Source organism: Mesoplodon densirostris, chromosome 1 (assembly GCF_025265405.1).
Source record: "Mesoplodon densirostris isolate mMesDen1 chromosome 1, mMesDen1 primary haplotype, whole genome shotgun sequence".
NCBI classification, from domain to species: domain Eukaryota; kingdom Metazoa; phylum Chordata; class Mammalia; order Artiodactyla; family Ziphiidae; genus Mesoplodon; species Mesoplodon densirostris.
In genome coordinates, this window is record NC_082661.1 from 178,998,846 (window position 1) to 179,011,741 (window position 12,896).

Genomic DNA, 12,896 nt, shown 5'->3' on the forward strand with positions numbered 1-12,896 from the left:
AGTGCTGAGTGAGTGGTACACGAGGAAGCTGGGCTGGGGAGGGCTTCCCGGGGAGCGGGAGTGAGCGGGACCTGGTTCTATTGCTCCTCATCACACCCCCTCTGTGCCTCTGGGGGGACAGGAGGAGAGTTCGTTCACTGGAGCCCAGGAAATAGTTTTTAAACAGAGGAAACCCTAGAAAAGCAGAAGTGGAAATAATGCTCTATTTGATCTGAAAAGATAAAATCACACACACTTGAAAGCCTAACAGCTATGGCTGCTTGACACTGCTCCTCTGTAATGTCTCATTTAATCTGCTCAAGCCTCTCTTCTGGATAGGGGGCGTTACCTCCACTTGACAGCTAAGAGAGAGGCTCAGAGAGATTAAGCAGACTGCACTGGGGCCTGGTGGAGGCAGGATTTGAACCCAGGTCTTTGGCGTGCCTGGGCCCACGTGTCTTTGGTGTTCCGGAGCCTGCCAGGTCTTCATGTGATGGGAGAGGAGGGTGTGGATGGCGCCTGGGGTAGCAGGTCAGGTGCCACACGTCTGGTAGCACCGGTAAGCTATTGGCCAGGTCACAAGGGCAGAGTTTTCTTATACTGGCCTCTCTCAGCCCTGGCAGGAGCCCTGCAGTTGCAGAGAAAGGAGCTCTCCCTGTGAGCGGCCTTTTAGCTGGTATTTACAAGGAGCTGATTAGCAAGCACACTTCCTGTAGCTCCCTGCCTGCCAGAGAAGGCTGTTAGCCCCTAAGACAGGTCAAAGCAGAGAAGGTCTGGGAAGACAATGTCAAACCCCTGACACATTCCTCCTGCCCCTGGATCTTGGGCTCCAAGCCCATCTGGGGGGAAATGGATGGATCCCTGGACGTTGGGTTTGAATTACCCCCCCACCCTCCCACCCCCCGTCCCGAGCACAGCCAGCTGGCGACAGTCTGAGCCTTGCCCTGCCCTCCAAGCGCTGAGTGTCACAGTGCCCAGGGGAAGATGATTTACCCTTCAAGGTGGCAGCTGCCTGCTTGGCACAGTGGACTCATGCCATCTGCCCAGAATGCCCTCGTCCAGCGCCAGCAGAGTGCTGCCCTGTACCCACGGGCAGTGAGCAGTCAGTACAGGCATCGATCGTGAAGCCATCACTAGACGCAGTGTAGGAGCGCTTGCTGGCTGTGGAGCCGCATGAGGGAGAGGTTAGGGGTAAGCAAACAGTCTTCAACAGCAATTAATGCAAGTTAGACATGGTCCCCAGACACGGAGGGGAGGGAAGCTCCTGTTGCAGCTCCTGCCCACATGTGTCTGCCTGAAGGGAACTAGCAAGCCGGGTCTCTGGGCAGAAGACATTTCACACACTTGGTCTCTGTCCAAATGGCATTCCCCGTGCCAGCAACTGAGTGGTAAAACTTTGATTACCCACAGAACCTCCAGTTCTCCAGGGTGCTGGTAGCACACAGGTGAACAGCAAGAAAAGTTCTTTGACATTTGCTTAAAACAAAGTACTTTCTTGCTCCCTTAGACAAGCCAGTCTAAGGGACTGTCTGTCTCTCTCTCTGTCCAGAGTGCTGGAGAGCAGCCCAGATGCTCTGACTCTCAAAGCTTAGCCTTGCGAGAGACCTATTCAGGGAGTAAGAGGCTCGCAGGGTCACAAACACAGATTTAGGCATTTGGGAAATGTTCATTCGACAGTTGTCATTTTTGATTGAGCAGCTTGCTGTGCGCTAGGCGCTGTGCTGGAGATGGAGATGGACAAAGCCCGCTCCCTGTTCCCACGGGGCTCATGTCATGGTCAGTTACACTAGCTGATACTCAGTGGCCATTTATTTCATATCTGGATCTTCTCTAACCATTTTCAAGCGTGCTCTTACTTAACGCTCACGGCTGCCTTATGAGGCAGGCACTATTATTCTCCCCAGGTGAGGAAACTGAGGCTCAGGGAAGTTAAGTAACTTGGCCAAGGTCATGCTGCCTGCACAAAACCAGGGTTCCAACCCAGGCAGTCTTGCTCCAGAACCCCAGCTATTGAGGGCAGTGCTTTGCATAAGGAGAGATAATTTTTTTTTTTTTTTTTTTTTTTTTGCGGTACGCGGGCCTCTCACTGTTGTGGCCTCTCCCGTTGCGGAGCACAGGCTCCGGATGCGCAGGCTCACCGGCCGTGGCTCATGGGCCCAGCCGCTCCGCGGCATGTAGGATCCTCCCAGACTGGGGCACGAACCCGTGTCCCCTGCATCGGCAGGCGGACTCCCAACCACTGCGCCACCAGGGAAGCCCCTCACCTGGGTTTTTCAGAAGGAACTTTATCAATGAGCCAGAGGCAACTGAGAACATGCAGACAGCAAAACAGCGGGCCAGTTCCCAAAGTTCAAGTTTATTCCAAAGAATCCTAGTGTAGGTGGACAGGAGTTGGCCTGAGCTCTGACACCTTGTGCTCAGGAGCTTGTGGTCCTGCCTGGGCGGGCTACTGACTTGGCTCACCATTACTGGAGGTGCTTGCTCAAGTTCAGTGACCTCACCTTGGTAGCTTGAAATTGGCCATGGGAGGAATGTTTACACCACGAAAAATCGGCAAATGCCACACATCAGGGATGTTTCCCTCCAGGAAGTGGATTGTTAAACATCAGCCAGCACACCACTTCCTTGCTGGTGTCCTGGCCACTCCACCCGCTTCCCCTCCACCGCCACCTTCCACTCATTTTGTTTCTCAGAAGCTGGTTTCCCTGGTGAGGCCCTACCTAATTCACTCCCGTCTGGTGCTTATCTTAGGAGCTTTTCTTCTTATTTTTCCAATCATAACGGAGGTCTTATTTCTCTGACAGTGATCTTGAGCCTGAGTGGAAAGAGTTGTAAAGTTGGTGGCAGCGACCTTAGGTTCCAAGCACGGAGAAGATTTACAAGGGAGCTATTCACATGTCCACCCCACCCAGGAGAAGAGCCTGTAGGGGAGGCGATTACTTTTCTGTCCCACGCGTCCTTCACCCCTCACTTCCAGACTCTTGCTGTACACACAGCAGATACGGCGGCTCTAGTCTTCCGTGTGAGTGTTATAGACACACCTACCTCCAGCTGTGGGGGAGGGACCGGCAGACACTTAATGCCATTCTTGCCTGAGCCCCTCCCGGGGTATCTAACTGAAGCAGCTGGAGAGCCAGAGCAGAGGGGTGGGGGGACTTCAGGGGGAGGGGCGGTGGGCACAGGGGAGCAGCATGGGAAATCTGACGGGGAAGGCAAATGCCAGGCTTGGGCCAGGCAGTCCGAGTTACTTGGCTGTCTCCAGAGCAGCCAGTAAGGGGACTGTGTTCTGACCCGGCGTTGACTGCACGTAGATCCGGGCGGGGCAGTGTGCAGGAGGGGGCGGTGGTGGCAGGTGGCCGCACTGGGAGCCCGTGGGCCCACCTTGCTGGCCAGTCTGAGGTGCAGAGGAGGAGGAAATCATAGTGGGGGCTTTTCTCCCCCTTTGTTTTTCTTTCCCCACAGCCTGCACGTAAGGTTCATTAACGTATTCCCTAAAACACTCTGTGCTCCCCATCCTCTTGCCGGTTGCCCGCCACACTCTCTACACCTCCTTGGGGAGCACCACATGGTCCCTTCTGCCAGCCCCTGTGGCCCCATGAAGCCGAGGGCCGTTTAAAGATGGGAGGTTGAGGTTCAGAGAGGTTAGGGGCCTGCCTGAGGTTGCACGACTCCAAATGGCAGATCCGAGGTCAGGGCCTGGGTCTCTGCCCCATCCACTCCCCCAGCTGGCCTCTCTTTCACCAGAGGACTTACAACTCCCCACGCCAAGCAGACTTCCTTGAGGGACTCAGCCTGCAGGACTGTCAAGGGCATGCAATGTTCTCTGTGCCTCCTGAGCGCAAGGGCTGCTGCTGCTTTCTTCCTGCACACATCCCCCCCGACAACCAGGGCTCGGGCCAGGGCTCTGTGCAGTGGGGGAGCTCGATCACTCCCCTCCCCGGGCTTCTGAAGGGACAGACCCAGCCGTAAGTGTGGCCCGGGAGCCTCCTTGTTACAGGCACAATTCTCTGTCCCTCCAGGTTACCATAGTTTGCCTGCTTGTGTCTTGTGGCATTTCGAGTGGGGCGTGAAGCTCAGCTCAGCTCAGCTCAGCATCCTTGATCTTTGTTGTTGAGGCACCAGGCACCAAAAGCTGTGTCAAGGCTGATGTCAGGCCAGCCTGAATTCTCGAGCACGAATGTGCCCACAGCCCCCTGGGGAGGCTAAGGCAGCCTCCCATGTGCTGCCCACAGGCCTGAGGCACTAGGGCTGGGGCGCTGCCTCTGCATCTTTACCCAGCGCCCCAGGTCCCATTGTAAGGAGGCCTCAGGCTCCACGCTCACTGGTTGGGATCCTTTGGGGATTGGAGGCAGAGAAGCTGAAAAATCCTGAAAAATCAGGCATTCTGGCTGGAAGGAGATTACCTGGATCAGAAGTGAGACAGCCAGCCATGTGTAAACTGTTCAGTGTTGCTCCAGCCTGAGCAGCCAACAGGGCGCCATGATTTGTTTCTAAGCTGCCAAGGAAGCCGGGGAACTGGGGCCCTAGGCCACCAGGTTGGGGAACCTCTCATCCCAATTCCAGATGGGACCTTAGATGTAGTGGGACTCAGCTCCACCCAAAGCGGGAATCAGAAGTCACTGGTCTCTGCTGGGTTACCTCTGTGCTGGGAAGCTCACTCAGTACCCCTTACCACTTCCCTGGGCCCAGACCCCTCCTCCTCTCAGCCTCCTTTCAGACCATGGGTACCACGCATATGATGAACCGTGCTGTGAAGCGATCATTTTTATCATCTTGCCTCTAGCTGGTCCCAGTGGCATGAAACAAGTTTGCCAGTCAGTAGTGCCAATGATTAGTGAAGGGAGGTCAAGCTGACCTTGGAGAAGTAATTTTCTCTAAATACTGCCCACTCTGATTCTGCTTTTATTGATTATTTTAAGCTTCCACAGACATAGGCAGGAGTCTGGGAGGGCTGTCTGTGGTGGGAAGAGGGTTGGATCCATCTCTCATTGTCTGTAATAGTGAAAGCTGGAAACAAACTGAATGTCTGACAGTAGAAACATGAGCCAAAGTGTGATCCCTCCATTCCATGGACACCACGTGGCCATAATAATGTCACAGACTTGTAACCTGAAAAGATGTTCACAATGTGTCATCAAGAAAAGCACGTTATGGCATAGTATCTAGGAGGCCTTTTTTTTTTTTTTTTTTTGCGGTACACGGGCCTCTCACCGCTGTGGCCTCTCCCGTTGCGGAGCACAGGCTCCGGACGCGCAGGCTCAGCAGCCATGGCTCACGGGCCCAGCCACTCCGCGGCATGTGGGATCTTCCCGGACCGGGGCACGAACCCGTGTCCCCTGCATCGGCAGGCAGACTCTCAACCACTGTGCCACCAGGGAAGCCCTAGGAGGCCATTTTTGAAACATAGTTGTGTATGCACACACACACACACACACACGCACGTTTAAAAGTTGGTAAGGCCATGTACCTCACATTAACAGTGATTGGTTCTGCGTGGTGAGACATGGGTGATTTTATTTCTGCTCATCAATATTTTCTCATTTTCTAAATTGGATGATTGCACTAAAGGGCCAGTAACCGATCACAGCCTTGGCCCACAGAGGCCTGGCCCTGACTGGCCAAAGTGCCCAGAATGGGTCAGGTCAGGGGAAGGGCCCCAACTCTTGAATGTACTGAGGTCAGAGTTGCTTAATCAAGTGGTGTTGGTGGTGGGTCCACTGTGCGCCCAGCCCAGGGCGGTCCTGAGCCTGAAGGAACTTACGATCTAGTTCAGGAGGTAAAATATTCATTCATTTGTTCGTTCACTCATTCATCCAACAAATAGCTATTGAGCACCTGTGAGCACTGTGCCAGGTACTGCACTTAAAGGGTGAACATAGTCCCAGGGTGTGATGCGTGATATGAGTCTTGTGTAAAGGGTTATGGGACTTTGGATGCAGACCAGAGGGAGTGACAGAGGAGGGGGCCTCTGAGCTGGAATATGAGGATCCACAGGACATGGGCGAATGGGGATGAAGGCATGGCCCAGGGGAGAGGGCAGAGCTGGACTCCTCTTCCTCTCCAGGTGTGCCAAAGTCCAGGGACCTGGCTTCCATTACCACCATGAGGCCAATGTGTCTTGTAGCCCTAGGAAACTTATGTAACCTCTTCAAGCTTCAGTTTCCCCACCCACAAAACGCAGATCATTTCATATCTTCCTCTCTACCCTCCAGCCATCTCCTGCTCTTGTCAGGATGTTCTGAGCGTAAATGTTCTTTTAAGCTTTATTCAGAAACTCCCGATTGGGCTCTTGGGCTTGTTGCTTGCTAGCTTGGCTTCTCCAGTTTGTTGATTCTGCCAGCTTTGACACAGTCTGGTGGCCCCATTGCTCCTTCCTCTAAGCTGCTCAGTCACCTTTAGCATTTAAATCAGGGGAAAGAGATACACTTAATCCCCACCATCACTGTCCTTGGGCAGAGTGGTTTGGGGAACGCTGCAGACCCTGAAGAGGCCAGCTCAGTGAGTGGTACTTGGAAAAGACAGGCTGAGAACTCAGGCAGCGCTGCTATCTCTAGGCCTGGAGTCACGGGGATTTGCTCCAAGCCTGGGCTGCAGCTGGTCTTCGTGCCACACCCAGCAAACCTCGGCTGGGGCATCACAGGGAGACCCTCCTCCCCATCTCAGGAGCACCGGCCACTCTGCAGCCTGCAGGCCTCCCTGGCTGAGGGGTGGAGGAGTCACGGAGTCCAGAGAGAGAAAGTCCTTAGCAACCCCTAGTTCTTGCTTGAAGGCAGGCAAGGGTGATCTGACGTCACCTAGGGGATAGTGGACGGTGAGGAACCTGTAGGTATCGAGGGTGGAGGATTCTGGCTAAACCAGCTTAGCAGAATTCTTGCTAAAATTGGACAATGAGAGATGAACACTGAAGCACAAAAGTCAGGCCTAGTTGAAAAATCCAGGGGAGCTGGAGCAGAGTTAGAGGATCATTGTCAGCATGGAGAATCCGAGGCCCAGTTTCCTTATCTGCCAAATGAATGGGTCATTATGAAGAACCACCTAGCACAGGGCCTCAAATATCAGTTCCTAGAAGCAGCCTCCTTTCTTGGGCCCTTTTTTGTTTTTAATTGGCTGTGCCCCGCGGATGTGGGATCTTAGTTCCCCGACCAGGGATGGAACCTGCGTCCCCTGCATCGGAAGTGTGGAGTCTTAACCACTGGACTGCCAGGGAAGTCCCTTGGGCCCATTTTAACAAGGTGTTAACCTCCCTGGGCTTTGATTTCCTCCTGTACCACATGGGGGTATAATACCCTGTGAAATGACCTGACTTCTTAAGAGCCCAAGGCAAGAGGATTTTCTTATCTGGGCGATCAGGGGCAGAGGAGATGGTGTGTCTGTCCTGCCTGCCCAGCTGCTGGCTGTGCTGTTGGCCATTACAAAGCTAATGTGCTAATGTGGATAAGGGGAAGCTTCCAAGTCATTAGCCCTTTTCTTCCCGGCCATTAACTGGTAGGGAAATTGGGGGCCCACTTTCCATGAATAAAGACAAGAAATGCCACAGGCAACCCCTTCCTTCAGCCCCCACTCCAGCAGCCGCCCCACCCAGTAAGAGGCATAGAGGAGCAGGCTGCTGGCAGCTGTGTAATGTGACATTAGCATGTGGATGAGCTCGAGAGGAAGCAGAAGGTGAGCAGGAACTGAGAGCAGTTGATCTTGCTTTTCCTCCCCTCCCAGGAGTAGCATCTGGTCATAACCTTGCATTCTAGAAACGCCTTATCTCTGCTTCTTTCCCTACCTGAGCCTCCACGTTTGCCTTGGGCTCTGGGTCCCTCCCCATCGCCTCCTTCACGCCTCCTGTCCTCTCATCCATCATGCAGGTTCCTGCCTGTCCAACAAGAGCCCCACTCACCACACTATAGCCACTCTCGCTTGGGACCCGGCTCCCGACCACGACCCACCCTAGTAACTCCCTGCCGGCTGCCCAGAACGTGTTTTTGTGCCCACCATGTCTATGTGCCAGGTATAGTGTTTGGCCCTGGGGATTCAAGGACAAAGAAAGACTCTGCTCTCAGGAGGTTAAGAGTTGCCCCTGCCTCCAGCACTGGACCCTTGGTCTAACGAACAGAGCCAGCCCCCAGGGAGCTCAGAGCCACTCACCCCAAGGTGCTAAGGGAGGGCAAACTCCCGTGATCTGTGATCAGTGATCTTTGATGTTACTATTGCAAAAGGACTGTGACTTGCTGAAGGCTCACATGATGGTGAACATTTTTTTAGCAATAAAGTATTTTAAAATTAAGGTATGTACGTTGTTTTTTTAAACGTGATGCTATTGCATACTTAATAGACGACACTGTAGGGTAACATAACTTTTACATGCATTGGGAAACCAAAAAAAATTCATGTGACTCGCTTTGTTGTGATATTCACTTTATTGCTGTGGTCTGGAACCAAACCCGCAATATCTCCGAGGAATCACTGCACAGATATTCTCTCATTCATCCTTAAACAACCCTGTGAGGTATATACTATTATTACCCTGATATGAAGTTTATTTTATTATTTTTTTAATTGAAGGATAGTTGATTTACAATATTGTGTCAGTTGTAGGTATATAGCAAAGTGATTCAGCTATACATATATATTTTTTCCAGATTCTTTGCCATGTAGGTTATTACATTCTTTCCCATATAGGTTGAATATAGTTCCCTGTGCTTTACAGTAAATCCTTGTTATCTATTTTATATATAGTGGTGTGTATCTGTTAATCCCATGCTCCTAATTTGTCCCTCCCCGACCCCACCTTTCCCCTTTGGTAACCATGAGTTTGTTTTCTATGTCTGTGAGCCTGTTTCTGTTTTGTAAATAAGTTCATTTGTGTCATATTTTAGATTCCACTTAGAATTGATATCATATGGTATTTGTCTTTCTCTGTCTGACTTCACTCAGTATGATAATCTCTAGGTCCATCCATGTTGCTGCAAATGGCATTATTTCATTCTTTTTTATGGCTGAGTAATATTCCATTGTATATATGTACCACATCTTCTTTATCCATTCATCTGTTGACGGACACTTAGGTTGCTTCCATGTCTTGGCTATTGTAAATAGTGCTGCTATGAACATTATGGTGCATGTATCTTTTCAAATTAGAGTTTTCGTCTTTTCCAGATATATGATATGAAGTTTAATAATTTGCTTTAGGTACACAGTTGTTATGTGGCTGACCTGGGACTTGAACCAGAGACTGAGTGATCCTAAAGATTAGGTGTGAGGAACCGTAAATGTTTTCAAGTATTAGTATAGCTGCTGCCTTGTTCTGGTCCTTTTTTTTTTTTTTTAATTGAAACAAAACTAACCATTTAAAAGTGTACAATTCAGTGGCATTTAGTGCATTCACAATGTTCTGCACCTGTCAACTCTAGTTTCAAAATACTTTCATCACCCCAAAGGAGACCCTGCACCCATTAAGCAGTCACTCTCCAATCCCCTCACCCCAGCCTCTGGCAGCCACTAATCTACTTTCTGTCCCTATGGCTTTGCGTATTCTGGACACTTCATATGAATAGAATCATATACTCTGTGACCTTTTGTGTCTGACTTCTTTCATTCAGCATAACGTTTTCCAGGTTCATCTATGTTGTAGCATGTGTCAGGCTGACTAATATCCCATTGTTTGGCTATATCACTTTTTGTTTATCCATTTGTTGGTGGACACGGGCTATTGTGAATAGTGCTGCTGTAAACACGTGTGCACGTATCTGAATACCTGTTTGCAGTTCTGCGAGATCCACTCAAGAGTGGCATGGCTGGGATAAGTGGTAATCTGTGTTTAACTTTTTTTTTTTTTTTTTTGGCTGCGTTGGGTCGTCCTTGCTGCGCGCGGGCTTTCTCTAGTTGCGGTGCGCGGGCTTTTCTTTGTGGTGGCTTCTCTTGTTGCGCAGCACAGTAACTATTTTTTAGGATGCTTTTCTACATGTGGTTTTAGTGCCCTGGTGGGCCCCAATGGCCCCTCACACAGGGCCGGGTGCTGGGCACTGAGCCCATGTGCATCAGGTGATGCATCCTCCTTCTTCTCTGCCCGCTTGGCTCCAGCCCCCTAATCTGTCCCTCTCTCCCTGACAGACGTGCCCGTGGAGAAGCTGGCCGCCATGCCCGCCTTGCGCAGCATCAACCTGCGCTTCAACCCGCTGAATGCCGAGGTACGCGTCATCGCCCCGCCGCTCATCAAGTTCGACATGCTCATGTCTCCGGAGGACGCGCGGGCCTCCCCACCCTAGGCCTCCCTCCTCATGCCCGCCCAGCAAGGGACAGAGGCCACCTGGCCTGGCGCCCTAAGGGGAGGGATTCTCACAAGCCCATGGGAGGCCAAGTTTGGGGGGCTGGGGGCGGGCGGGCTGAACAGCGTGTGGCGGGAGGGGTGTGGCAGTCCAGGATAGATAGCGTAGAGCAGTAGTGGGCCCTGGAATGCCCGGAGGGAGGAGGCGAGGACGGGGCTGGAGCCCAGACTCTGGGCACTCACAGCTTCTGTGCAAACCTGGGCAGATCCTCTGAGCCTTACAATTTGAGGAAAGGGGCAATGGCAGGGGCTTTTGCCTCCTTTGGGCTCCCTAAAGTCTTTTGGGGGAACACATGCCTCCAAGTTACCTTCAAATCATTGGTACCTTCTGGGCCCACGGATGAGCATCGCTGAGCGTTTTCCAGGCCCTTGTGGGTTCGAGGCCTTGTTTCTAGTGCTGAAAGCCAGCGGCTGCCATAAAAGGGACAGAAGACAATCTCCATCTATTTATTGATTCCTGAGAACCGACCAGGATGAGGCCTTCCACAGTGCCCCGTCCTCAGCCCTGTGGGTCCCTGGATTGGCAGGAACCTGAACCAGGAGTCACGGGAAAGCTGTGGAGACAGTGTGGCCCGACACTGTAGCAGGGTTGAGAACGTTTGTATAGGAGCCCAAGACCGGCAAGTGGAGAGCAAATCAAGTAGGCTCTGTCCTTCCTCATGACTAAGAAATCAGTGGGGTGGGAAGTCAGGAGTACCCCATCCCTCCCCTGGGCGTGAGCGGGGGTGCCTGGCATCAGCCCTGCTGCAGGAGAGGTGGCCCGGAGAGAAGCAAAGCCATTTGCACCTGTGCCACCCTCAACAGTCTCCCTCTGGCAGGAGTCTGGCTGCCTTGTCACTGGTCCACACGGGGCACAAGGCACTATGGACCATTAGATTCGTGACCAGCCAGCTCCCAGGCCACCACCCAGAGCCCTGATGACCTAGTCGTCTCCAGGCCCTCAACCTGGAGTCTAGGGTGTGGCCAGGTAATTGCGTGACCAACCATCTCTGTTTGCCCGGGACTGAGGGGTTTCCTGGGACGTGGGACTTTCAGTGCTAACACTGGGATGACACCCGGCAAACGGGGATAACCGGTCCCTCGATCAGGAGAGAGCCTGGGTCTCTTGCTTCCTGACAACACCTGTGGTTTGGAGAACCTCTGACCCCTTGATCCCCAGGTATCTACCTCCCACCTTCTCATCGGTGGAGTAAGCAGACTCAGAGCCCACCTTGCCTGGTCTGTGGGAGACACATGAGGCCCCAGGACTCGGAGCAAGCCAGGCTACCCGGATCCTACTTTTGTGGACCAGGGGCCAGTCTTCCACTCCCAAGGTTAGGCTGTTCAGAGCTCAGACCACCGCTCAGAGCACTAACCCTTTATCAGAATGCTCCCCGTCCCATTCCCCCTCTCCAGCTCCGAGGCCTGCCCCTGCTCAGGCCTTCTGTCTCCTGGCGAGAGGCTGACAGGTTGGGCCATTGTTGGCCCATTGCTGAGCGCTCCGTGTTCACGTTCGCTCTGCTCATCTCCCAAGGCCTGGTCGGTGAAGCTCTGGAAAAAAGGGTTTTCAGCGTGAGGAAGCTGAAACGGGATCTTCTAGGGCTTCCGAGTTCAGCCATGGATGCTGGGGACGAGTGAGCCTACAGTCCAGCCTAGGCTGTCCTGGTCCCCCCCTACCCCCCAGCCTGTGTTTTGGAGTGGGGTTTCTCCTTGTCAAAGAAGGGGCGTACTTTTCCGACATGCACAAAGGCATTGTATGGCTAGAGCTTTGCAACTCAAGTATGGTCTGTGGGCCAGCAGCACTGGCGTCCACGGGAGCTTGTTAGAAACGCAGAATCCCAGGCCTCACTCCAGACCTCCGGAATCAGAACCTGCATTTCAGAAGATCCCCAGGTGATTCCTACGAGCACTTTACCGTTTGAAAAGCAGAGGCCTGGGGGGACCCTCGGGATGTCCTGAGTGGAGGGTGAAGGTTCTCAGCTCTCCCCCTGCCCTGTCAGGAGTCCGAGTCTGTGCTCATCCCCCTCCCTAAAGCAGTCCCCAGAGACCTTGGGCCTCTTAGCTCTTTCCAGAGTCTGTGTGGCACCTCCCAGTGAAGGGACTGACCCAAAGCCACCAGGAGAGGAGGGCTGGGTTTGCCTGGCCCTCTGGAACCCTGCCTTTCTGGGTAACCTCTGCATGCTAAGCTGCTGCATCCCCAGGTCCTCACCTCAAGCCCTTTGAAGGGGTTGCTTCTGGAAGCTGTTTTCTCCTCTGCTTGGAGAGTTTGCCCTTGCCTGCTGGGAAAGCTTGGGCATCAGAGACGGCCCCAAATCAAAGCCCACTGTGTGAGTGAGCCCTTAGTTTCAGTCTGCAATAAAGAACACGTTGGTTTCATCTGCCTCTTGGTGTCTGATTTATTCTGACGGCACACATCTCTCGTGGCCAGAGTGTTGATCCCACCACCAGCGAAGAGGAGGGGCTGCTGGAAGCATGAGGTAAAGCAGCTCCGCTGGGGTGAGGCTTGGAACATTCACATTGGGCAGAGGCACGGCCAGGCAGAGTTGATGCCTACCCTGACGCTGCGCTGCTGCAGAACACTAAATATCAGTTGGGGGAGACCTGGTACCTGCGGAAGCGTGAAGGG

General features: G+C 52.8%; 1 protein-coding gene across 4 annotated transcripts in view; it reads left to right on the top strand.

The window, feature by feature from the left end:
* The window catches only part of LRRC20 (leucine rich repeat containing 20), a 66,017-nt gene extending 53,371 nt beyond the window's left edge, over positions 1-12,646 (top strand). For all 4 annotated transcript variants that reach the window (XM_060092136.1, XM_060092145.1, XM_060092151.1 and 1 more), the window contains one exon: positions 10,078-12,646. In XM_060092136.1, coding sequence (XP_059948119.1) covers positions 10,078-10,232 — 155 coding nt within the window. In that variant the 3' untranslated portion in view covers positions 10,233-12,646. The remainder of the gene's footprint in view (positions 1-10,077) is intronic.
* Positions 12,647-12,896: the final 250 nt, after the last annotated feature.